At 48.9% G+C, this 22,596-nt stretch overlaps 1 protein-coding gene across 7 annotated transcripts in view; it reads right to left on the reverse strand.

The window, feature by feature from the left end:
• Positions 1–22,596, reverse strand: part of LOC140133840 (uncharacterized) — a 36,563-nt gene that overhangs the window by 6,827 nt on the left and 7,140 nt on the right. Inside the window, exons 5-38 of one of the 7 annotated variants that reach the window (XM_072154477.1) lie at positions 22,035–22,148; positions 21,163–21,588; positions 20,704–20,829; positions 16,117–16,215; positions 15,926–16,036; positions 15,736–15,846; positions 15,575–15,652; positions 15,377–15,497; positions 15,194–15,292; positions 14,569–14,646; positions 14,341–14,490; positions 13,674–13,814; positions 13,442–13,591; positions 13,076–13,213; positions 12,872–12,985; positions 10,558–10,695; positions 10,165–10,299; positions 9,952–10,089; positions 8,806–8,937; positions 8,027–8,170; positions 7,698–7,823; positions 7,497–7,616; positions 6,655–6,816; positions 6,472–6,564; positions 6,232–6,390; positions 6,010–6,096; positions 5,778–5,930; positions 5,599–5,679; positions 5,347–5,502; positions 4,440–4,586; positions 4,226–4,285; positions 3,738–3,863; positions 2,435–2,623; positions 20–139 (exon numbers count right to left, since the gene is read on the reverse strand). In XM_072154477.1, coding sequence (XP_072010578.1) covers positions 20–139; positions 2,435–2,623; positions 3,738–3,863; positions 4,226–4,285; positions 4,440–4,586; positions 5,347–5,502; positions 5,599–5,679; positions 5,778–5,930; positions 6,010–6,096; positions 6,232–6,390; positions 6,472–6,564; positions 6,655–6,816; positions 7,497–7,616; positions 7,698–7,823; positions 8,027–8,170; positions 8,806–8,937; positions 9,952–10,089; positions 10,165–10,299; positions 10,558–10,695; positions 12,872–12,985; positions 13,076–13,213; positions 13,442–13,591; positions 13,674–13,814; positions 14,341–14,490; positions 14,569–14,646; positions 15,194–15,292; positions 15,377–15,497; positions 15,575–15,652; positions 15,736–15,846; positions 15,926–16,036; positions 16,117–16,215; positions 20,704–20,829; positions 21,163–21,588; positions 22,035–22,148 — 4,522 coding nt within the window. Of the gene's footprint in view, positions 1–19; positions 140–2,434; positions 2,624–3,737; positions 3,864–4,225; positions 4,286–4,439; positions 4,587–5,346; positions 5,503–5,598; positions 5,683–5,777; positions 5,931–6,009; positions 6,097–6,231; positions 6,391–6,471; positions 6,565–6,654; positions 6,817–7,496; positions 7,617–7,697; positions 7,824–8,026; positions 8,171–8,805; positions 8,938–9,951; positions 10,090–10,164; positions 10,300–10,557; positions 10,696–12,871; positions 12,986–13,075; positions 13,214–13,441; positions 13,592–13,673; positions 13,815–14,340; positions 14,491–14,568; positions 14,647–15,193; positions 15,293–15,376; positions 15,498–15,574; positions 15,653–15,735; positions 15,847–15,925; positions 16,037–16,116; positions 16,216–20,703; positions 20,830–21,162; positions 21,589–22,034; positions 22,149–22,596 lie in introns of all 7 variants that reach the window. The other 6 variants (XM_072154481.1, XM_072154476.1, XM_072154475.1 and 3 more) reach the window with 6 other exon arrangements.

The following is a 22,596-nucleotide window of genomic DNA, read 5'->3' on the forward strand; positions in this document are numbered from 1 at the left end:
GCGGCTCTCATGTACCTACCTCCTCGGCTGGAGCCCGATGCCCCCGGGTCCAGCGGTCTGTCCAGCTTTCCACTTGGAGCCTGCGGTAAGTGAGCTGCGGGTCGCTGCTTCTCAATGGGAGGCGGATTTGGGGAGATTCCTGAGGAAACAAGAAGGAAGAGTCAGGGGCTGCACATGGCTGAAGAGCTCGTCCCACCAGAGAGGCCCCCAGTAATCAGGACAATGGAGGACCACCACAGCACCATACGGACCCCCCACCCATCCTCCCTGTGTAGGAAGGGGCTGTGCACACGGCAGCATACGGACCCCCCACCCATCCTCCCTGTGTAGGAAGGGGCTGTGCACACGGCACCATACGGACCCCCCACCCATCCTCCCTGTGAATGAAGGGGCTGTGCGCACGGCACCATACGGACCCCCCACCCATCCTCCCTGTGAATGAAGGGGTGTGCACATGGCACCATACGGACCCCCCCACCCATCCTCCCTGTGAATGAAGGGGCTGTGCGCACGGCACCATACGGACCCCCCACCCATCCTCCCTGTGAATGAAGGGGCTGTGCACACGGCACCATACGGACCCCCCACCCATCCTCCCTGTGAATGAAGGGGCTGTGCGCACTGCAGCATACGGACCCCCCACCCATCCTCCCTGTGAATGAAGGGGCTGTGCGCACGGCACCATACGGACCCCCCACCCATCCTCCCTGTGAATGAAGGGGCTGTGCGCACGGCACCATACGGACCCCCCACCCATCCTCCCTGTGTAGGAAGGGGCTGTGCGCACGGCACCATACGGACCCCCCACCCATCCTCCCTGTGAATGAAGGGGTGTGCACATGGCACCATACGGACCCCCCCACCCATCCTCCCTGTGAATGAAGGGGTGTGCACATGGCACCATACGGACCCCCCACCCATCCTCCCTGTGAATGAAGGGGCTGTGCGCACGGCACCATACGGACCCCCCACCCATCCTCCCTGTGAATGAAGGGGCTGTGCGCACGGCAGCATACGGACCCCCCACCCATCCTCCCTGGGAATGAAGGGGCTGTGCGCACGGCACCATACGGACCCCCCACCCATCCTCCCTGTGTAGGAAGGGGCTGTGCGCACGGCAGCATACGGACCCCCCACCCATCCTCCCTGTGAATGAAGGGGCTGTGCACATGGCACCATACGGACCCCCCCACTCATCCTCCCTGTGAATGAAGGGGTGTGCACATGGCACCATACGGACCCCCCACCCATCCTCCCTGTGAATGAAGGGGCTGTGCGCACGGCACCATACGGACCCCCCACCCATCCTCCCTGTGAATGAAGGGGCTGTGCGCACGGCAGCATACGGACCCCCCACCCATCCTCCCTGTGTAGGAAGGGGCTGTGCGCACGGCACCATACGGACCCCCCACCCATCCTCCCTGTGAATGAAGGGGCTGTGCGCACGGCACCATACGGACCCCCCACCCATCCTCCCTGTGAATGAAGGGGTGTGCACATGGCACCATACGGACCCCCCACCCATCCTCCCTGTGAATGAAGGGGCTGTGCACACGGCACCATACGGACCCCCCACCCATCCTCCCTGTGAATGAAGGGGCTGTGCGCACGGCACCATACGGACCCCCCACCCATCCTCCCTGTGAATGAAGGGGCTGTGCGCACGGCAGCATACGGACCCCACACCCATCCTCCCTGTGAAGGAAGGGGTGTGCACATGGCACCATACGGACCCCCCACCCATCCTCCCTGTGTAGGAAGGGGCTGTGCGCACGGCACCATACGGACCCCCCACCCATCCTCCCTGTGAATGAAGGGGTGTGCACATGGCACCATATGGACCCCCCCACCCATCCTCCCTGTGAATGAAGGGGTGTGCACATGGCACCATATGGACCCCCCCACCCATCCTCCCTGTGAATGAAGGGGCTGTGCGCACGGCAGCATACGGACCCCCCACCCATCCTCCCTGTGAATGAAGGGGCTGTGCGCACGGCACCATACGGACCCCCCACCCATCCTCCCTGTGAATGAAGGGGCTGTGCACACGGCACCATACGGACCCCCCACCCATCCTCCCTGTGAATGAAGGGGCTGTGCGCACGGCAGCATACGGACCCCCCACCCATCCTCCCTGTGTAGGAAGGGGCTGTGCGCATGGCACCATACGGACCCCCCACCCATCCTCCCTGTGAAGGAAGGGGCTGTGCGCACGGCACCATACGGACCCCCCACCCATCCTCCCTGTGAATGAAGGGGCTGTGCGCACAGGACCATACGGACCCCCCACCCATCCTCCCTGTGAATGAAGGGGCTGTGCGCACAGGACCATACGGACCCCCAGTGGTCTGATCCTTATCCCCTTTGTGTCACTTGTTATGTGTTGTATGGGCAGCGCCAGTCCCTGCGTGTGACCCCCATGATCTGCGGTTACCGGTCCGGGTAGATTTGCCGGGTTCCTCTGTACTTGATACTTTGGGTTTGGTGACAGTCTCCTCTTCTTCTGTCAGATCTATCAGCTGGTTACAGGGGACGCAGCTGCTGCCTGGGTGTCCGGCTTTGATATCCAAAACATTCCTGGGTCGGCTACTGGTTCCATCTGCAGGACAGAGAAGAGCGGAACCTGTGAGACAGACACAAAGAGTTTCCCTCTACACTCCTCAATACATCTCCAACAGGAAGATCTGCAGCTGTTCTAGGCTTAGGGTTATTCCACTACTACAGGTGTCACTATGGAGTAACTGAATGCACAGAGCACAGCAGTGTGAGGACACATCCCTATTGTACTTGGACAAACTACAATCTTGTAATATAAATCCATATCTCACAGTCCTGCTGCTACTAACAATATACTCAAAGGAATAATCACACATCTCTCCAGGAACATACACTGGCTGCACAGAGCTCAGCAGTGTGAGGTCTGATTACACATCTCTCCAGGGACAGTACATAACACTGGCTGCAGAGAGCACAGAGCACAGAGCACAGCAGTGTGAGGTCTGATTACACATCTCTCCAGGGACAATACATAACACTGGTTGCAGAGAGCACAGAGCACAGCAGTGTGAAGTATGATTACACATCTCTCCAGGGACAATACATAACACTGGCTGCAGAGAGCACAGAGCACAGCAGTGTGAGGTCTGATTACACATCTCTCCAGGGACAGTACATAACACTGGCTGCAGAGAGCACAGAGCACAGCAGTGTGAGGTCTGATTACACATCTCTCCAGGGATAATACATAACACTGGCTGCAGAGAGCACAGAGCACAGCAGTGTGAGGTCTGATTACACATCTCTCCAGGGACAGTACATAACACTGGCTGCAGAGAGCACAGAGCACAGCAGTGCGAGGTCTGATTACACATCTCTCCAGGGACAATACATAACACTGGTTGCAGAGAGCACAGAGCACAGCAGTGTGAGGTCTGATTACACATCTCTCCAGGGACAATACATAACACTGGCTGCAGAGAGCACAGAGCACAGCAGTGTGAGGTCTGATTACACATCTCTACAGAGACAATACATAACACTGGCTGCCGAGAGCACAGAGCACAGCAGTGTGAGGTCTGATTACACATCTCTCCAGGGACAGTACATAACACTGGCTGCAGAGAGCACAGAGCTCAGCAGTGCGAGGTCTGATTACAGGGACCTCACAGGGACAATACATGAGTGACATCTGCTGACAGCCTCCCTCCCTGATATTTGGCAGCTGGGGGGGGCTTTACCTTCTCTGATTTTCTGCTTCCTCTCGGCTGACGTCCTGCTCTTGCCGCACAGCGGTTCCTCCTCTGTCGTCAGGTCGATGCAGTGGCTTCTGGATGATCCATGGGATTGATCAGAGTCATTATGTCCTTGTAAAGAAAATAAGTAGAAATCTGGATTATTGGGATTAACCTTTGTGATCTGTCCCTGGGGATAGTCTGAAGACAGGTGGGGGTCATTCACCTGGCACAGCCGATGGCAGCAGTGGGTATCAGGTTGTACAGAACCTCCCGGACCCATGAACTGCTCAGAAGTCCTTCTTGCCAGCGACCGGCCAGCGCTGTATTAACTATTACAGTGCTGCAGTGTGGCCGGCAGAAGGACTTCTGTTCTCTGCACCATGTACAGTCCGTGGGGTCGGGCCGACATACAGCGCATTTTGCATGGTCTGCATACGATGGTGGGGAGGAGGTTGGAGGGAGAATCCAGGAGACAATAAGGAAGGACTTACTAGCTGCAGCGATGGCGGCCGCTCTCTGACCATCAGAGGAGCTTTTTAGTGACATTTCATCTGTGGATGGAAAGTAGATAATTACAATCGCACTGATCATGTTTACTCATATCCACTACCCCAAAGGGAAAACTGGTGCAAGAGACAATCACTACATGCGACTAGAAACCTTCATCTACATTTATCAGAGAAGTGAGAACAACACGTGACAGACCCCGATGACTGCGCTCACATCTGCTCTTCGTGGTCGGGACGGCATCGCTCTCGCTGGAAACGTTGCTGGCTACTGTCAGGGGGCTCAAGGCGTCAGGGACCCCATTATTCACGTTCTTCTGACCACTGAGGGTGGAGGAGACCAGATCTGTGCAGGGAGGTAGGGGAGGTCAGTCACAGAACATGGGGCAGAGATGGGACAGGACCATGTACTGGGCAGTGCAGGAAGAAGTACAACTTATTGGTACAGATATGGTATTGGATAAATATACACATCCCTTGTAAGAGAGGGGCTGCTGGCCAAAGACTGGTGAGCGGCTCCTTTCTTACATATTCAGGGGTAGTAGTGAAGCTGCGGATCTCCTGGTCACAGGGATAAGTCATCCCCCATAAGCAGAGATAGCAGGTTCACCACCAACGCCGCTCAGAAGTCTACACAGTCTGAGGGATAAGAAGAGTCTATTACAAGAGTTTAGGTGCATTTGCTGAACCTTTCAAAATGCAATGAAAACTTATTCTGCAAACGTGGCCTAAGACTATACAAGTAATATTTCCATGTAGCAGTAGCTGGTCCCCGGAATCTATTTCACTGGTGGACCCTAGGCCCCGCAGTGTGACCTGGATTACAAGGGTATAGTTACATGACAACTTGTTTTGGGAATGAATTATTCTCTTCATCAAGGCCATTGTAGTGCAATCTAATCTCTCCATCATGTAAGTCGCAGATATTCTCTTGACTGCACACTGGCAGCTTAACACATGAAAAAGGTTCTGCTGCAATATCTAGTGCAGCCTGAGGAGGCGCTGCAGGACTGGTATCCTCCCATCATGCTCCAGCACTCAGGCCTTGCATTAAGCTCTAATGTATATAATCAGTAGTGGTGCAGGGATAAGAGCAGGGCACTCACCCTGAGCCCTGGCATCGCTCCTCTGCTGGGTGCCACCCTCCAGGGTGCCCTCACTGACCGGAGTGCTGACTGCTGAGAAGGGGCTGACGCAGCTCATCTGGGAGAAGCCATTCACCACTTTCTGGAGACCGCTGAGGGCTGAGTATGAGGAGTCCACTGAGAGGAAGGAGGGATAAAAGCGCTTATTGTCACCCAAACAGGAAGGTGCAGATGTAAGGGGTGCCGGAGCTGTAGGGGACACAATAGTCTTACCTGGTTCAGAGATCCATTTCACAGTTTCACAGAGGAACAGACTGGTCGGTGCTGGGGATGAGTCCTGGACATGTGGAGACGCTGCTGTGGATGAAGAGAAGGTACTAACAGATGAAAACACCCTGCCCTGAAGAGCGGAGACAGACCAGACCCCATAATACCCCTATACGACCCCTCACCTTCCTCCTCCAGACAGGTCTTCTTCCCAGGACAGTCCCGGGGGCCGGTGTTTGGGGTCTTTCTGACAGCAGAGATGGGACTCACACATTCTTGCTCCACAAAGCCATGGACCACCTTCTGCAGGCCACGGATCGCTGTGATGGCCGCTTCCCCTGGGGGGATGAGATACAGACATGAGGCTGAGCCGTGGAAGGGCTGACCACGACATTTACATGAGAACAGGCTTCTCACCATTCTCAGCGGAGCAGGAGCTGGTCACAATCCCAACAGAGTCCCGAGGGGATCGTCTTATGCTGTCACCGAGACGGGAAGAGGAAGCTGCAGAGATTGTACAGAGGGACAGAGATGAGCACGAGGTCACAGCGACACCTTCCTCCATTACTGACAGACGTGGTGAGAATGACCGGCACTGTCAGGTCATTACGTGGGGGTCACCATGTCTGGGTCACTCACCAGATGAAGCCTCTTTAGGTTTCTTCAGTCCAATTCCCTCCTGGACGCTGGAGACGGGTGGCGGAGCAGCTACTGCAACCAGTGGACTGACTGATCCCAGTTCTGCAAACTCGCTGACCACCCGCTGCAGTCCACCGATCGCTGAATAGGAAGGGTCCACTGGGGATCAGAAGACAGAAGTGCTGAGTGGGGGAGGGGGCATTTACCACCAGGACAGAAGCCCAAAGCGCTTGCGGTTACCATTCTCCGAGGACCAGCTGGTGTCATCGCTGTACACAGAATCCACTGATGCGATGGTGCTGTCATTCAGCTCTGCCTGCAAACTGGGATCCTCTACAAATAAGGAAATAAGAGCATTACCACCGAGAGGAGGCTGCACCACACGTACCAGGCCTCCTCACCACATGTATCGCCCCTTCTCACCATTACAGGCATTGAGGTAATTGTATCTGTCCATTCTCCTGGCCAGCGAGTGTCCTACAGCAATGCTATACATGGCGCGGGACGAGCTAGTGGACTCCACGCAGGGGATCTCCTCCATCAGCCTCATCAGACCAGTCAGATGCACATTAGTAGCCACAGGTCCTGCAAACAACTTCAACAAGTTACCTCTGTACTGAAATCATAAAATAATTATTTTTGGGGTCAGCATGGGCCGTTCCATGACTACACCCCCCATATACACAGGGAGCTGCCATGTCCTTTGTCCTGACACCTTTCTATCATAGCCAGCCGTGGTCAGGGGTCAGCATGGGCGCTCTGACCCCTCTGTGACTACACCCCCATACACAGCGAGCTGCCATGTCCTGTGTCCTGACACCTTTCTATCATAGCCAGCAGTGGTCAGGGGTCAGCATGGGCGCTCTGACCCCTCTGTGACTACACCCCCATACACAGGGAGCTGCCATGTCCTGTGTGTCCTGACACCTTTCTATCATAGCCAGCAGTGGTCAGGGGTCAGCATGGGTCAGCAGTGGTCATGGGTCAGCAGTGGACAGGGGTCAGCATGGGTCAGCAGTGGACAGGGGTCAGCATGGGTCAGCAGTGGTCATGGGTCAGCAGGGGTCAGCAGTGGTCAGGGGTCAGCATGGGTCAGCAGTGGACAGGGGTCAGCAGTGGACAGGGGTCAGCATGGGTCAGCAGTGGTCATGGGTCAGCATGGGTCAGCAGTGGACAGGGGTCAGCATGGGTCAGCAGTGGACAGGGGTCAGTAGAGCCATGGAGAGTCATATAACCCTAGGGAAGTGCTTGGGCTGGACACTGACCTGATTTGGGCATATCTGGACTCTGGGGTGGAGGAATCCACTGCCTGGAGGCATCTATTGGACAGTTTTCATCTTTTTCCTGCTTTACTTTCACTTCTTCTTTGACCTCAGTGACTACGTCTGTATAAGAGAGAAGTCATCAGATAAGGGCCCTGTGTGCAGTCATACAGCTCCCTGTGGGTATGTGCCACCAATGGTCACCTTGTGTGGCAGTGCGTCTCGTGTCTGCTGTGGACACAACGTGTATGGAGGGGCTGGGCCGACAAGCGGGGATCTTCCGTACGCAGTTCATGACGCTCATCAGGTGGGAGTTACCAATCGCCTGATCTGCAGGATGAGGTAGACACATTTTAATGGCCGATCCCTGTACAATGTGACCCCGAACCAGGGGACAAGAATCCATGTACAAACACTGGAGCTATTGGGAGGACTGTGCGTGTAGCAGGCTTCATATGGTGGCTTGGATCCGGCTATGCAGACCTGGGATGGGGTGTGTGCACCAGTATGGGGGCTATCACAGTAATACATACCCTCACCAGGGGCCCTGGGCAGCTCCTCGGGGGGTCTCCACAAATCCCGGTGACTGGGAGAAGAGCTGCTGTTACGGGAATAGCTGGAGACATCCAGGGCCGGGCGCTTCCCACCAGCAAATACACCTGACCGACAGGACAGATCTGAGATGTAGAGAGGACAGAACCTTAGGAGCAGCTGCAGTCTCCCCATTGTCAGGATTTATGACTTAACCACAGAATTTCGAGGGGTCTCCCAGAGACGTGATACACAACCTCCTCTCCACACAAACTGAGGCAACTAACACTGCACGGATTACAGCCACAGTCCTGCTACTGACCCCAGGGGTCACATGATCAGAGCACCATAATTAATTAAATATAATTAATTCCTTTATTTATATAGCGCACACAGCTTACACAGCGCTCCAGAGCTTGCCAAATCGGTCCCTGTCCCCAATGGGGCTCACAATCCAATCAACCTACCAGTATGTTTTTTAGAGTGTGGGAGGAAACCGGAAGAAACCCATGCAAACATGGAGAGAACATACAGACTCTTTGCAGATGTTGACCCTGGGACTTGGACCCAGGTCCCCAGCGCTGCAAGGTTGTAATGCTAACCACTAAGCCACCATGCTGCCCCACCATTATAATACAACATATGAATGGGGGTCTCCAGATTATACAAGTCAGAAGGGGTCACATCCTGTGTGTGCAGCACCATCACATACACGGCTTATAGGAGGCTATCACAGTAATACATACCCTATATTATAATAAGAATAGAACTGATATCTTACCATCAGAGTGGGTCCTCTTCACCCCCAGTTCTGCCCTCTGGGGCTCCTCACTGCTGTGGGGGACACCACGAGTGTGAATCTTCTCCAGACACCTCCCCAGGGCAGAGAGCGGGACATTGCTCATAGGAGACGCTGCAGCAGCAAGAATACAACAGTCACTGACCAGAGAAGCGGCACAGACCTCAACCCCGGTCTCCTCACCCTCTGTGCCAGGCCCCCCCGGTCTCCACACCCTCTGTGCCAGCCCCCCCGGTCTCCTCACCCTCTGTGCCAGGCCCCCCCCCCCCTGGTCTCCTCACCCTCTGTGCCAGGCCCCCCCTGGTCTCCTCACCCTCTGTGCCAGGCCCCCCCGGTCTCCTCACCCTCTGTGCCAGGCCCCCCCGGTCTCCTCACCCTCTGTGCCAGGCCCCCCCGGTCTCCTCACCCTCTGTGCCAGGCCCCCCCGGTCTCCTCACCCTCTGTGCCAGGCCCCCCCGGTCTACTCACCCTCTGTGCCAGGCCCCCCCGGTCTCCTCACCCTCTGTGCCAGGCCCCCCCGGTCTCCTCACCCTCTGTGCCAGGCCCCCCCGGTCTCCTCACCCTCTGTGCCAGGCCCCCCCGGTCTCCTCACCCTCTGTGCCAGGCCCCCCCGGTCTCCTCACCCTCTGTGCCAGGCCCCCCCGGTCTCCTCACCCTCTGTGCCAGGCCCCCCCGGTCTCCTCACCCTCTGTGCCAGGCCCCCCCGGTCTCCTCACCCTCTGTGCCAGGCCCCCCCGGTCTCCTCACCCTCTGTGCCAGGCCCCCCCGGTCTCCTCACCCTCTGTGCCAGGCCCCCCCGGTCTCCTCACCCTCTGTGCCAGGCCCCCCCGGTCTCCTCACCCTCTGTGCCAGGCCCCCCCGGTCTCCTCACCCTCTGTGCCAGGCCCCCCCGGTCTCCTCACCCTCTGTGCCAGGCCCCCCCGGTCTCCTCACCCTCTGTGCCAGGCCCCCCCGGTCTCCTCACCCTCTGTGCCAGGCCCCCCCCGGTCTCCTCACCCTCTGTGCCAGGCCCCCCCGGTCTCCTCACCCTCTGTGCCAGCCCCCTCACACCCTATGCTTGCCCCCAGCCCTTGTCTATTTACCCTCTCCGATTGCCTGCCCCCCCCCTCCTCCCCGCAGCTTACTCACCCTCTCTACTCGCCCTGGTATAAGGACCGTCTGGGGTCCTTATCTGTCCGGCTCCATTAGCCGCGGTTACAGTGTAAAGATTGGGCTGATGTGCGGGGCTCAGTGACACCTTGGAGGCGTTGGTTCTGCTTGAGGCGTCTGTAACAATGGGAAACGATTCAGCTTCACTTTCTTCCATAAGGAGAATATTTTGCAGCACTGCAGTAAAGTTACCTGCACAAACTCGGCTAAGATCTGTGGCCAATCGTGTGGTGGACAATGTGCTGCCGTAAGGACGAGCGCGGCTGGAGGTGATCTCCTTCAAGCAGTTCACCAGTCTGTGTAATGGGGAGCTGCCCACAGAGGGATCTGTGCAAAGCATCAAGACATTACCTATAGGACATCCATTACACAGCAATAACATACACCCCACCTCCTGCAGAGATCTGAGCTGCAGTGTAAAGCAGGAGGACAGACTAAGAAAAGCAGAGGACTGAATCAGAATCCAATAAACAAGGCAGATAAGAAGAAGCCACTAATCAAAGCCAAACAAATAGAGAAGAGCCGCAGAGGAAAGTATAAAGACCTACAGGACAATCACAGCCCAGCAACACACAGATACAGCACCTGCAGGGAATCTCTGGGGAGAAGCCGACACCCTCCACAGCTCCCTCTCTGCTTGTGAGGTCCTAGAAGCCGTCGTGTGGTACAACCTTCTCCCATACACTGGGGACTCTGCCAAATCTCTCTCACTACCAGAATCCTCTGCAAGAGAGAAAGAGGTCACAGGATACAGGATAAGTAATGTCATGTATGTACAGTGACTGCACCAGCAGCAGAATAGTGAGTACAGCTCTGGAGTATAATACAGGATGTAACTCAGGATCAGTACAGGATAAGTAATGTCATGTATGTATACAGTGACTGCACCAGCAGCAGAATAATGAGTGCAGTTCTGGGGTATAATACAGGATGTAACTCAGGATCAGTACAGGATAAGTAATGTCATGTATGTACACAGTGACTGCACCAGCAGCAGAATAGTGAGTGCAGCTCTGGAGTATAATACAGGATGTAACTCAGGATCAGTACAGGATAAGTAATGTCATGTATGTACACAGTGACTGCACCAGCAGCAGAATAGTGAGTGCAGCTCTGGGGTATAATACAGGATGTAACTCAGGATCCGTACAGGATAAGTAATGTCATGTATGTACACAGTGACTGCACCAGCAGCAGAATAGTGAGTGCAGCTCTGGGGTATAATACAGGATGTAACTCAGGATCAGTACAGGATAAGTAATGTCATGTATATACACAGTGACTGCACCAGCAGCAGAATAGTGAGTGCAGCTCTGGGGTATAATACAGGATGTAACTCAGGATCAGTACAGGATAAGTAATGTCATGTATGTACAGTGACTGCACCAGCAGCAGAATAGTGAGTGCAGCTCTGGGGTATAATACAGGATGTAACTCAGGATCAGTACAGGATAAGTAATGTCATGTATATACACAGTGACTGCACCAGCAGCAGAATAGTGAGAGCAGCTCTGGGGTATAATACAGGATGTAACTCAGGATCAGTACAGGATAAGTAATGTCATGTATATACACAGTGACTGCACCAGCAGCAGAATAGTGAGTGCAGCCCTGGGGTATAATACAGGATGTAACTCAGGATCAGTACAGGATAAGTAATGTCATGTATGTACACAGTGACTGCACCAGCAGCAGAATAGTGAGTGCAGCTCTGGAGTATAATACAGTATGTAACTCAGGATCAGTACAGGATAAGTAATGTCATGTATGTACACAGTGACTGCACCAGCAGCAGAATAGTGAGTGCAGCTCTGGGGTATAATACAGGATGTAACTCAGGATCAGTACAGGATAAGTAATGTCATGTATGTACACAGTGAGTGCACCAGCAGCAGAATAGTGAGTGCCGCTCTGGGGTATAATACAGGATGTAGCTCAGGATCAGTACAGGATAAGTAATGTCATGTATGTACACAGTGACTGCACCAGCAGCAGAATAGTGAGTGCAGCTCTGGAGTATAATACAGGATGTAACTCAGGATCAGTACAGGATAAGTAATGTCATGTATGTACACAGTGACTGCACCAGCAGCAGAATAGTGAGTGCAGCTCTGGGGTATAATATAGGATGTAACTCAGGATCAGTACAGGATAAGTAATGTCATGTATGTGCACAGTGACTGCACCAGCAGAAGAATAGTGAGTGCAGCTCTGGGGTATAATACAGGATGTAACTCAGGATCAGTACAGGATAAGTAATGTCATGTATGTATACAGTGACTGCACCAGCAGCAGAATAGTGAGTGCAGCTCTGGAGTATAATACAGGATGTAACTCAGGATCAGTACAGGATAAGTAATGTCATGTATGTACAGTGACTGCACCAGCAGCAGAATAGTGAGTGCAGCTTTGGGGTATAATACAGGATGTAACTCAGGGTCAGTACAGGATAAGTAATGTCATGTATGTACACAGTGACTGCACCAGCAGCAGAATAGTGAGTGCAGCTCTGGAGTATAATACAGGATGTAACTCAGGTTCAGTACAGGATAAGTAATGTCATGTATGTACACAGTGACTGCACCAGCAGCAGAATAGTGAGTGCAGCTCTGGGGTATAATACAGGATGTAACTCAGGATCAGTACAGGATAAGTAATGTCATGTATGTACACAGTGACTGCACCAGCAGCAGAATAGTGAGTGCAGCTCTGGGGTATAATACAGGATGTAACTCAGGATCAGTACAGGATAAGTAATGTCATGTATGTACACAGTGACTGCACCAGCAGCAGAATAGTGAGTGCAGCTCTGGGGTATAATACAGGATGTAACTCAGGGTCAGTACAGGATAAGTAATGTCATGTATGTACACAGTGACTGCACCGATTGATTACATACCTTGTTTAATCTTTATTTTCAGGTCCCCGAGTCCAGTGCAGTTTGTCCCATGACTGGGAGACAAAGGGGATGCACTCGGGTTTCGGGATGAGGAGCGACTCAGTGAGGTCCCACCTGTTAAGTGATTGGAAGTGTATATTATACAAGTATATATTGTAACCATGGTCTCCTATGACAGGTCCCCTGTATATATGGTGCACTGACCTGCAGAGCAGGGGCTTCTGCTATGGTCAGGAGTGAGGTGGTCCCGGGCTCCTGGGCTGTACAGTGGAGTCTTTGGAAGGTGGGGGATGATGGGCTTCATAGGGTGATGTGGGGGACTGCAGGCTGCGGGCGACTCTTCTGTGGGCAGATGAATAACAAGTCTTCATATACACAGACAGGACATGTTGTCTCTGATTATGCCTCATCTCTAGCCATAGTATTATGGACACCTTAAAACTATTGGTCCCAACACATTAGCAGCAGTAACCAATAGCCTGGCATGTAACACACCATCGCTGTGACTGGTGGAGAATGTCAGGTTAAGAGTTGCCACATTTTCTTAGGTGCTGTGTATTACATGCTCACCTTGTTTTATCTGCACTCTGCCTGGCGCACGGTCCGCGCTGGCGCCAGGGTCGCTCTTTATACAGGACGGCGATGATCTGGACGCACGCTGGTCAGGTGAGGGGCTGACAGGTGTGCTGTACCTGGACGACTGACTCACAGCCACCTCTGCTGCAAGATACAGAACATCTCATTGATCCCAGGGCCCGGAGCTCAGCATCTACATAACATCCCCCACGGTCCTGAGATTTACTTTTTTCTGCTTTGGTCACGATTTTGATGTTATAGTGTTCTAGACTCCTGTGCACCCCCACATCAGCTGCGACCTCCGGGGCCTCGTGATGAACGTGAGCAGAAGCAGGAGAACCGGACGGGGATCGCTCTTCTGTTTTAACTAAAAAAAAAAATAATAAAATTATAAAATCCACAGATTAACGTTCAAAAACAGGGTATTTTTTTAAAAAAACAAGTAGGAATAGCAGTAAAATAATTAATATTGTATCAATAAACTCCAGCATAAAGTTATTGAGTTACATTTGAAGCAAAGACAAGACAAACGAGACAAAATTACATTTAAATGTTCTTTCATTCCTCCCCATAAATAGATGAGATGCTAAATGTATAAATCGGGGCACGGCTGAGAAACACACAAAAAACAAACCCCTAATCCCAAAAATAAAAAAGGTGATAGGAATAAAAAAAATAAAATAAATCAGTTGTTAAGACCCAAGTAGGCAGAGATGTGAAAGAGATGATGGGAAAGCTGAGTGAGTCGTCATCAGGGGTCATCATCCAGCTTTTCCAGGTCCTCTCCCCCCATGCATATCCATATCACTGCATTACTAGGTAGATTAGGACAATCCCTAGGATCTACAGGGCGGCCGTCACCCAGATTTTCGAGTGTTGGATAGAACTCATACCTTCCAGGAACGTCCGGCTGCTCCCATGATCCTCTGTGCTGCGGGCCGGAGAGGAGCTTTCATCTGTGACTGAACTGCCCAATAGGAAACCGGGGATCTCATTCACAAGCCGCATCAAGGCACCGAGGTGACTACTACTCTCAGCAGACTCTGCAGAAAGGAGAGTGATATTCAGCGACTGAGACACGTTACATACGTGTACACATCACGCGGTATCACACGCCTCACCTCGTCCGGAACAAGACGACGCATCACTGTCCTTCGCACATCGGCTGAAGCCGTCCACATCCAGGTCCTGGTTCTCCTCTGAAATGACAAGAAGAATTGTGCTTGGACCGGCCCCAAATCACAAAAGGCTTCTCAGGTCTTACATATACACAGCCCAAGAACCATGCCACGGCTTTAGCCTTCAGCTCTGTCCTGCACTGACACACTGTCACATGCCACAGCTGTCAGCAGGTCAGAGAAGGTCTTCATATTGTGAATGTAAACTGAATTTGTTGCGCCCCTAATGACACAGAATAAGGGGGGATAATTATCTGGTCACTGAAGTGCCCCCAGTGACCACAAAATCAGGACCTCCAAGTGCCTCAAGCATCCACTATTAAGAGCGCTCCATCAATAGGGCGTCTGCTATGAGAGCAGGTTCAGTCCCACTTTCATGTGGAGCACTCATGTGGGCGCTGTAGGCCCCTATTTTGTGACAATGGGGGTCCCATCATAATGATCAGAAAATTATCCCCTCTCCTATGTCTTTAGTTGCACATGAATGACTGTTCACATTACAGGACTGAAAACATTGATAGCTGCAGTTTGTTACAGTGTGTCAGGGCAGGACCTCACGTGCACTCACCCGGGGGATGGATCCTCCTGCAGGTCTCTTCATTCACCCAGAGATTCTCCTCCTGCTTCTCCATCCGTATCACAAGGTCAGGCTTCTCCTGCAGGAGTCCTAGGGTGGGGAATAACACAATAATGACACGCACGCCCCTTTAATGAGCACAGAACCGCAGGTGTGAACAGGGGCGACTGTTACCCAGACTGCTCAGGGACCGGTAGTTATCAGACATGACCGTCCTGTAGAGATCCTTCTCGCCGTCCCCAAGGAGTTCCCATTCTTCCTTAGAGAAATATATGGCGACGTCTTCATAAGTCACCTGAGGGAAAGGTCAGAGGTCAATAAATCAGACCATGCAGGACCCCTCTCTGGGGACACAATGAAGATCTGCAATACCTTATTCTCGGGGCTGTCACTGACGTCCTGTGGCTGCCGCCCGTCCGTCTCCGGTCGCTCTGGGTTACGCTCTGTTTCCTGTGCCGGAATATAGGGTCACCAATGGGTTAATCCTAGAACATGGATGTGCCGCACACATAAAACCAGAGGATGTGCATCACCTGATGTAACCATGAAGGGGCGCTCAGGAGCGGCGGGCAGCTGCGGCACACCGGGGGTCTCTGCAGGGTCCTCGCTTCTTCCCAAGTTCTCTGCTGGAGGTCATCACAAGTCTGAGAAGAAGAGGAGGAGGAGATCAGGAATATGATGCCAGATATAGGGTTCATGGGAGGGTCATAGGTCAGGACCTACCTGTGTCTCCTGATGCTGCTGTGATGTGACCACAGGAGAGGACAGATCACTGGATGTAGGGATTTCCCGATCCTCTGCCGTCTTCTCCGGCTCCACAAAATTCAGAACAATCTACAAAGAGAAAACTGACTAGTATGATCCACGAAGGGTTAATAATCACCTATAGAGAGGACATCATCATCTGCACTTACCTGCTTCACATGCCCCGAGGCGGATACACAGGGACACTGAGCCGAGGAGACACAAGGGAGAGGAGGCACATGATACCGCTCCAGCACTTCCCCAACACACTGACCATACACAGAGGAGACACAAGATTATACCCCGACATATACAGACCCCCGAGACAAACATAGGGGGCGGTATTATAGTAGTTATATTCTTGTACATAGGGGGCAGTATTATAGTAGTTATATTCCTGTACATAGGGGGCAGTATTATAGTAGTTATATTCCTGTACATAGGGGGCAGTATTATAGTAGTTATATCCCTGTACATAGGGGGCAGTATTATAGTAGTTATATTCCTGTACATAGGGGACAGTATTATAGCAGTTATATTCCTGTACATAGGGGGCAGTATTATAGTAGTTATATTCTTGTACATAGGGGGCGGTATTATAGTAGTTATATTCTTGTACATAGGGGGCAGTATTATAGTAGTTATATTCCTGTACATAGGGGACAGTATTATAGCAGTTATATTCCTGTACATAGGGGGCAGTATTATAGTAGTTATATTCTTGTACATAGGGGGCGGTATTATAGTAGTTATATTCTTGTACATAGGGGGCAGTATTATAGCAGTTATATTCTTGTACATAGGGGGCAGTATTATAGCAGTTATATTCCTGTACATAGGGGGCAGTATTATAGTAGTTATATTCTTGTACATAGGGGGCAGTATTATAGTAGTTATATTCCTGTACATAGGGGGCAGTATTATAGTAGTTATATTCCTGTACATAGGGGGCAGTATTATAGCAGTTATATTCTTGTACATAGGGGGCAGTATTATAGTAGTTATATTCTTGTACATAGGGGGCAGTATTATAGTAGTTATATTCTTGTACATAGGGGCAGTATTATAGTAGTTATATTCTTGTACATAGGGGGCAGTATTATAGTAGTTATATTCTTGTACATAGGGGGCAGTATTATAGTAGTTATATTCTTGTACATAGGGGGCAGTATTATAGTAGTTATATTCTTGTACATAGGGGGCAGTATTGTAGTAGTTATATTCCTGTACATAGGGGGCAGTATTATAGTAGTTATATGCCTGTACATAGGGGGCAGTATTATAGTAGTTATATTCTTGTACAAAGGGGGCGGTATTATAGTAGTTATATTCTTGTACATAGGGGGCAGTATTATAGTAGTTATATTCTTGTACATAGGGGGCAGTATTATAGTAGTTATATTCCTGTACATAGAGGGCAGTATTATAGTAGTTATATTCTTGTACATAGGGGGCAGTATTATAGTAGTTATATTCTTGTACATAGGGGGCAGTATTATAGTAGTTATATTCTTGTACATAGGGGGCAGTATTGTAGTAGTTATATTCCTGTACATAGGGGGCAGTATTATAGTAGTTATATGCCTGTACATAGGGGGCAGTATTATAGTAGTTATATTCTTGTACAAAGGGGGCGGTATTATAGTAGTTATATTCTTGTACATAGGGGGCAGTATTATAGTAGTTATATTCTTGTACATAGGGGGCAGTATTATAGTAGTTATATTCCTGTACATAGAGGGCAGTATTATAGTAGTTATATTCTTGTACATAGGGGGCAGTATTATAGTAGTTATATTCTTGTACATAGGGGGCAGTATTATAGTAGTTATATTCCTGTACATAGGGGGCAGTATTATAGTAGTTATCTTCCTGTACATAGGGGGCAGTATTATAGTAGTTATATTCTTGTACATAGGGGGCAGTATTATAGTAGTTATATTCCTGTACATAGGGGGCAGTATTATAGTAGTTATATTCCTGTACATAGGGGGCAGTATTATAGTAGTTATATTCCTGTACATAGGGGGCAGTATTATAGTAGTTATATTCTTGTACATAGGGGGCAGTATTATAGTAGTTATATTCTTGTACATAGGGGGCAGTATTGTAGTAGTTATATTCCTGTACATAGGGGGCAGTATTATAGTAGTTATATTCTTGTACATAGGGGGCAGTATTATAGTAGTTATATTCCTGTACATAGAGGGCAGTATTATAGTAGTTATATTCTTGTACATAGGGGGCAGTATTATAGTAGTTATATTCTTGTACATAGGGGGCAGTATTATAGTAGTTATATTCCTGTACATAGGGGGCAGTATTATAGTAGTTAACTTCCTGTACATAGGGGGCAGTATTATAGTAGTTATATTCTTGTACATAGGGGGCAGTATTATAGTAGTTATATTCCTGTACATAGGGGGCAGTATTATAGTAGTTATATTCCTGTACATAGGGGGCAGTATTATAGTAGTTATATTCCTGTACATAGGGGGCAGTATTATAGTAGTTATATTCCTGTACATAGGGGGCAGTATTATAGTAGTTATATTCTTGTACATAGGGGGCAGTATTATAGTAGTTATATTCTTGTACATAGGGGGCAGTATTATAGTAGTTATATTCTTGTACATAGGAGGCAGTATTATAGTAGTTATATTCTTGTACATAGGGGACAGTATTATAGTAGTTATATTCCTGTACATAGGAGCAGTATTATAGTAGTTATATTCCTGTACATAGGAGCAGTATTATAGTAGTTATATTCTTGTACATAGGAGGCAGTATTATAGTAGTTATATTCTTGTACATAGGGGACAGTATTATAGTAGTTATATTCCTGTACATAGGAGCAGTATTATAGTAGTTATATTCCTGTACATAGGAGCAGTATTATAGTAGTTATATTCCTGTACATAGGGGGCAGTATTATAGTAGTTATATTCTTGTACATAGGAGCAGTATTATAGTAGTTATATTCCTGTACATAGGGGGCAGTATTATAGTAGTTATATTCCTGTACATAGGGGGCAGTATTATAGTAGTTATATTCTTGTACATAGGGGGCAGTATTATAGTAGTTATATTCTTGTACATAGGGGGCAGTATTATAGTAGTGATATTCTTGTACATAGGGGGCAGTATTATAGTAGTTATATTCCTGTACATAGGGGGCAGTATTATAGTAGTTATATTCCTGTACATAGGGGGCAGTATTATAGTAGTTATATTCCTGTACATAGGGGGCAGTATTATAGTAGTTATATTCCTGTACACAGGGGGCAGTATTATAGTAGTTATATTCTTGTACATAGGGGGCAGTATTATAGTAGTGATATTCTTGTACATAGGGGGCAGTATTATAGTAGTTATATTCCTGTACACAGGGGGCAGTATTATAGTAGTTATATTCCTGTACACAGGGGGCAGTATTATAGTAGTTATATTCTTGTACATAGGGGGCAGTATTATAGTAGTTATATTCCTGTACATAGGGGGCAGTATTATAGTAGTTATATTCCTGTACATAGGGGGCAGTATTATAGTAGTTATATTCTTGTACATAGGGGGCAGTATTATAGTAGTTATTTTCCTGTACATAGGGGGCAGTATTATAGTAGTGATATTCTTGTACATAGGGGGCAGTATTATAGTAGTTATATTCCTGTACATAGGGGGCAGTATTATAGTAGTGATATTCTTGTACATAGGGGGCAGTATTATAGTAGTTATATTCTTGTACATAGGAGGCAGTATTATAGTAGTTATATTCTTGTACATAGGGGGCAGTATTATAGTAGTTATATTCTTGTACATAGGGGGCAGTATTATAGTAGTTATATTCTTGTACATAGGGGCAGTATTATAGTAGTGATATTCTTGTACATAGGGGGCAGTATTATAGTAGTTATATTCTTGTACATAGGAGGCAGTATTATAGTAGTTATATTCTTGTACATAGGGGGCAGTATTATAGTAGTTATATTCTTGTACATAGGGGGCAGTATTATAGTAGTTATATTCTTGTACATAGGAGGCAGTATTATAGTAGTTATATTCCTGTACATAGGGGGCAGTATTATAGTAGTGATATTCTTGTACATAGGGGGCAGTATTATAGTAGTTATATTCTTGTACATAGGAGGCAGTATTATAGTAGTTATATTCTTGTACATAGGGGGCAGTATTATAGTAGTTATATTCTTGTACATAGGGGGCAGTATTATAGTAGTTATATTCTTGTACATAGGAGGCAGTATTATAGTAGTTATATTCCTGTACATAGGGGTAGTATTATAGTAGTTATATTCTTGTACATAGGGGGCAGTATTATAGTAGTTATATTCCTGTACATAGGGGCAGTAATATAGTAGTTATATTCTTGTACATAGGGGGCAGTATTATAGTAGTTATATTCCTGTACATAGGGGGCAGTATTATAGTAGTTATATTCCTGTACATAGGGGGTAGTATTATAGTAGTTATATTCTTGTACATAGGGAGCAGTAATATAGTAGTTATATTCTTGTACATAGGGGGCAGTATTATAGTAGTTATATTCCTGTACATAGGGGGCAGTATTATAGTAGTTATATTCCTGTACATAGGGGGCAGTATTATAGTAGTTATATTCCTGTACATAGGAGCAGTATTATAGTAGTTATATTCCTGCACATAGGGGGCAGTATTATAGTAGTTACATAGGGAGAAGTATCACTTGCTGGTCATTCACATCATACACAGCAATTGTGTACCTGGTTAATAGATGGATCCAGGCTGAACTGTTCAGTGGTCTTGGGGATGTGAGGACACACTGATGGGTTCTCTGGTCTCTGGTGACATTTCCTGATATGTGTTGATGATTGTTCATTTGTCAGTTGCTAATAAAGATAGAAAAAGAAATTACTTAAATACAGAAGAAATTAGTTAGTACCACTCTTTATTTGCCTTTATTTGGGTCAGCATTGACTTATACGGCAGTTGCCTGTAGATGGCGCTAGACACTTGTTATCACTTAGTCTGTGGACAGGTAATAAATGTCTACTTAATACTGCACCAGTCCTGCTCATGGTCCCTGTTCTTAAAGGGCCAGTACAGTGTTTACCATTGGAGAAGAGACTAGGATACATTGCTAGCTAAATACTGACCCGTTTATGATTTAGGGTTATGGTAAAGGATACACCTTCAGTGTACATACAAATATTAGTAAATACCACATTTCGGGGTGCAGCATCTGTACATACAGTCCAAGGTGTCCCCAGATCCTGTGAGTCCCCGGCGGGGGTGCGCTGCTTCGGATCGGCTTGTCTTGTGCTGCCCTCGTTCTTTTCGGTCTGCATCGGCTCCTGGGAGGACTCTGGGCCCTGCGCCCCGGGGCTAGACTTGGGGGCGCTCTCCTTGGCTGCTGTGGAGACTTGTGCCTCGCAGTTTTCTTGTGGACCGCTGACCTCCATGCTGGTGTCGGGAGAGGACGTGCACAGGACAGGTCTCTCTGGATGGACCTGACCATCAGTGTCGGATCCTCCATCTTTCTCTTCAGTCTGGGTGCTGGAACTGAATGTGGAAGGAAAGTCTCGAGACGAGGTAGAAGACGTTGGGGGAATGGACTCGTGCGGATGATCAAGGAATATGATGACAACCTGAGGACAACAGGAGAGATTATATGCAGAACACAGAGCCGTCTAATGTAATACAAAATGTCCTCACCCTGCTGTGCTCTGTACACTGATTACTGCAATGATCTTTCCTGCTGCACCTAGAGACTGGTGTAGTGTCCACCAGACCCCCACTGCGGCTTTTACAGAGGGAAGCAGCTTCATTCAATCAGCTAAGAGCACAGCAGTGTGAGGACACGCCCCCAGTGCACTTGGAGAAGCTACAATTATGGAATCTACATTCATACATATCACAGTCCTGCTGCTACCAGCGACATACACAAAGCTCTGATTACACATCTCTCCAGGGACAATACGTGGCACTGGCTGCAGTCTACACGGTCACACCTGCTGACAGGTTCCCTGTAGATCTGCACCCTCACTCCCCACCTTCCTCATACAGATCTTGTCCCGTGTTTCCAGGCTCTCACCTGCTTGACCACTCTCTGCTGGCAGTGGCATCCTCCCTGACACTGGGGGGCGCTGTCTGTGGACACATTATCCAGTGTAAGAGCTTTCCCTTGGTCACGGAAGTTGAGAACGATCTGTGGAATAAGTAAAGGTCAGAAGTCGACAAGATCTGGATTACAATGTAGAATCAATATAGATTGTTCTGATTTTTTCATATTAAAGTTTATTTAAGGATATTCTAATAAACATATAAACAGTATTAACACTTAATCACAATAAGGAGCGCAGGTTGCACCCAAGGTAAACAATACTACTCGTTGTAACATTGTTGACCTTCATGTCATCCACACCATAGGAAGGTTATAGAAATTAGGTTACAATGTGTAACATATATAAATAAATAAACCATCAAGATCCTCTCATGAAATCCTCTGAGCTGCTGTGACCCAGAACCCCAGTCCTAAATATGAACTGTAATAATATATGTCTTGTTGGTATTTGTCATTTCTTAAAGGGGTTGCCAACATATAGCTATCGATATGTTTAATCCACAAGATGGGAGAGTGTGGCTGCCCCTTTAAG

This window comes from Engystomops pustulosus, chromosome 5 (assembly GCF_040894005.1).
Source record: "Engystomops pustulosus chromosome 5, aEngPut4.maternal, whole genome shotgun sequence".
Classification (NCBI taxonomy): domain Eukaryota; kingdom Metazoa; phylum Chordata; class Amphibia; order Anura; family Leptodactylidae; genus Engystomops; species Engystomops pustulosus.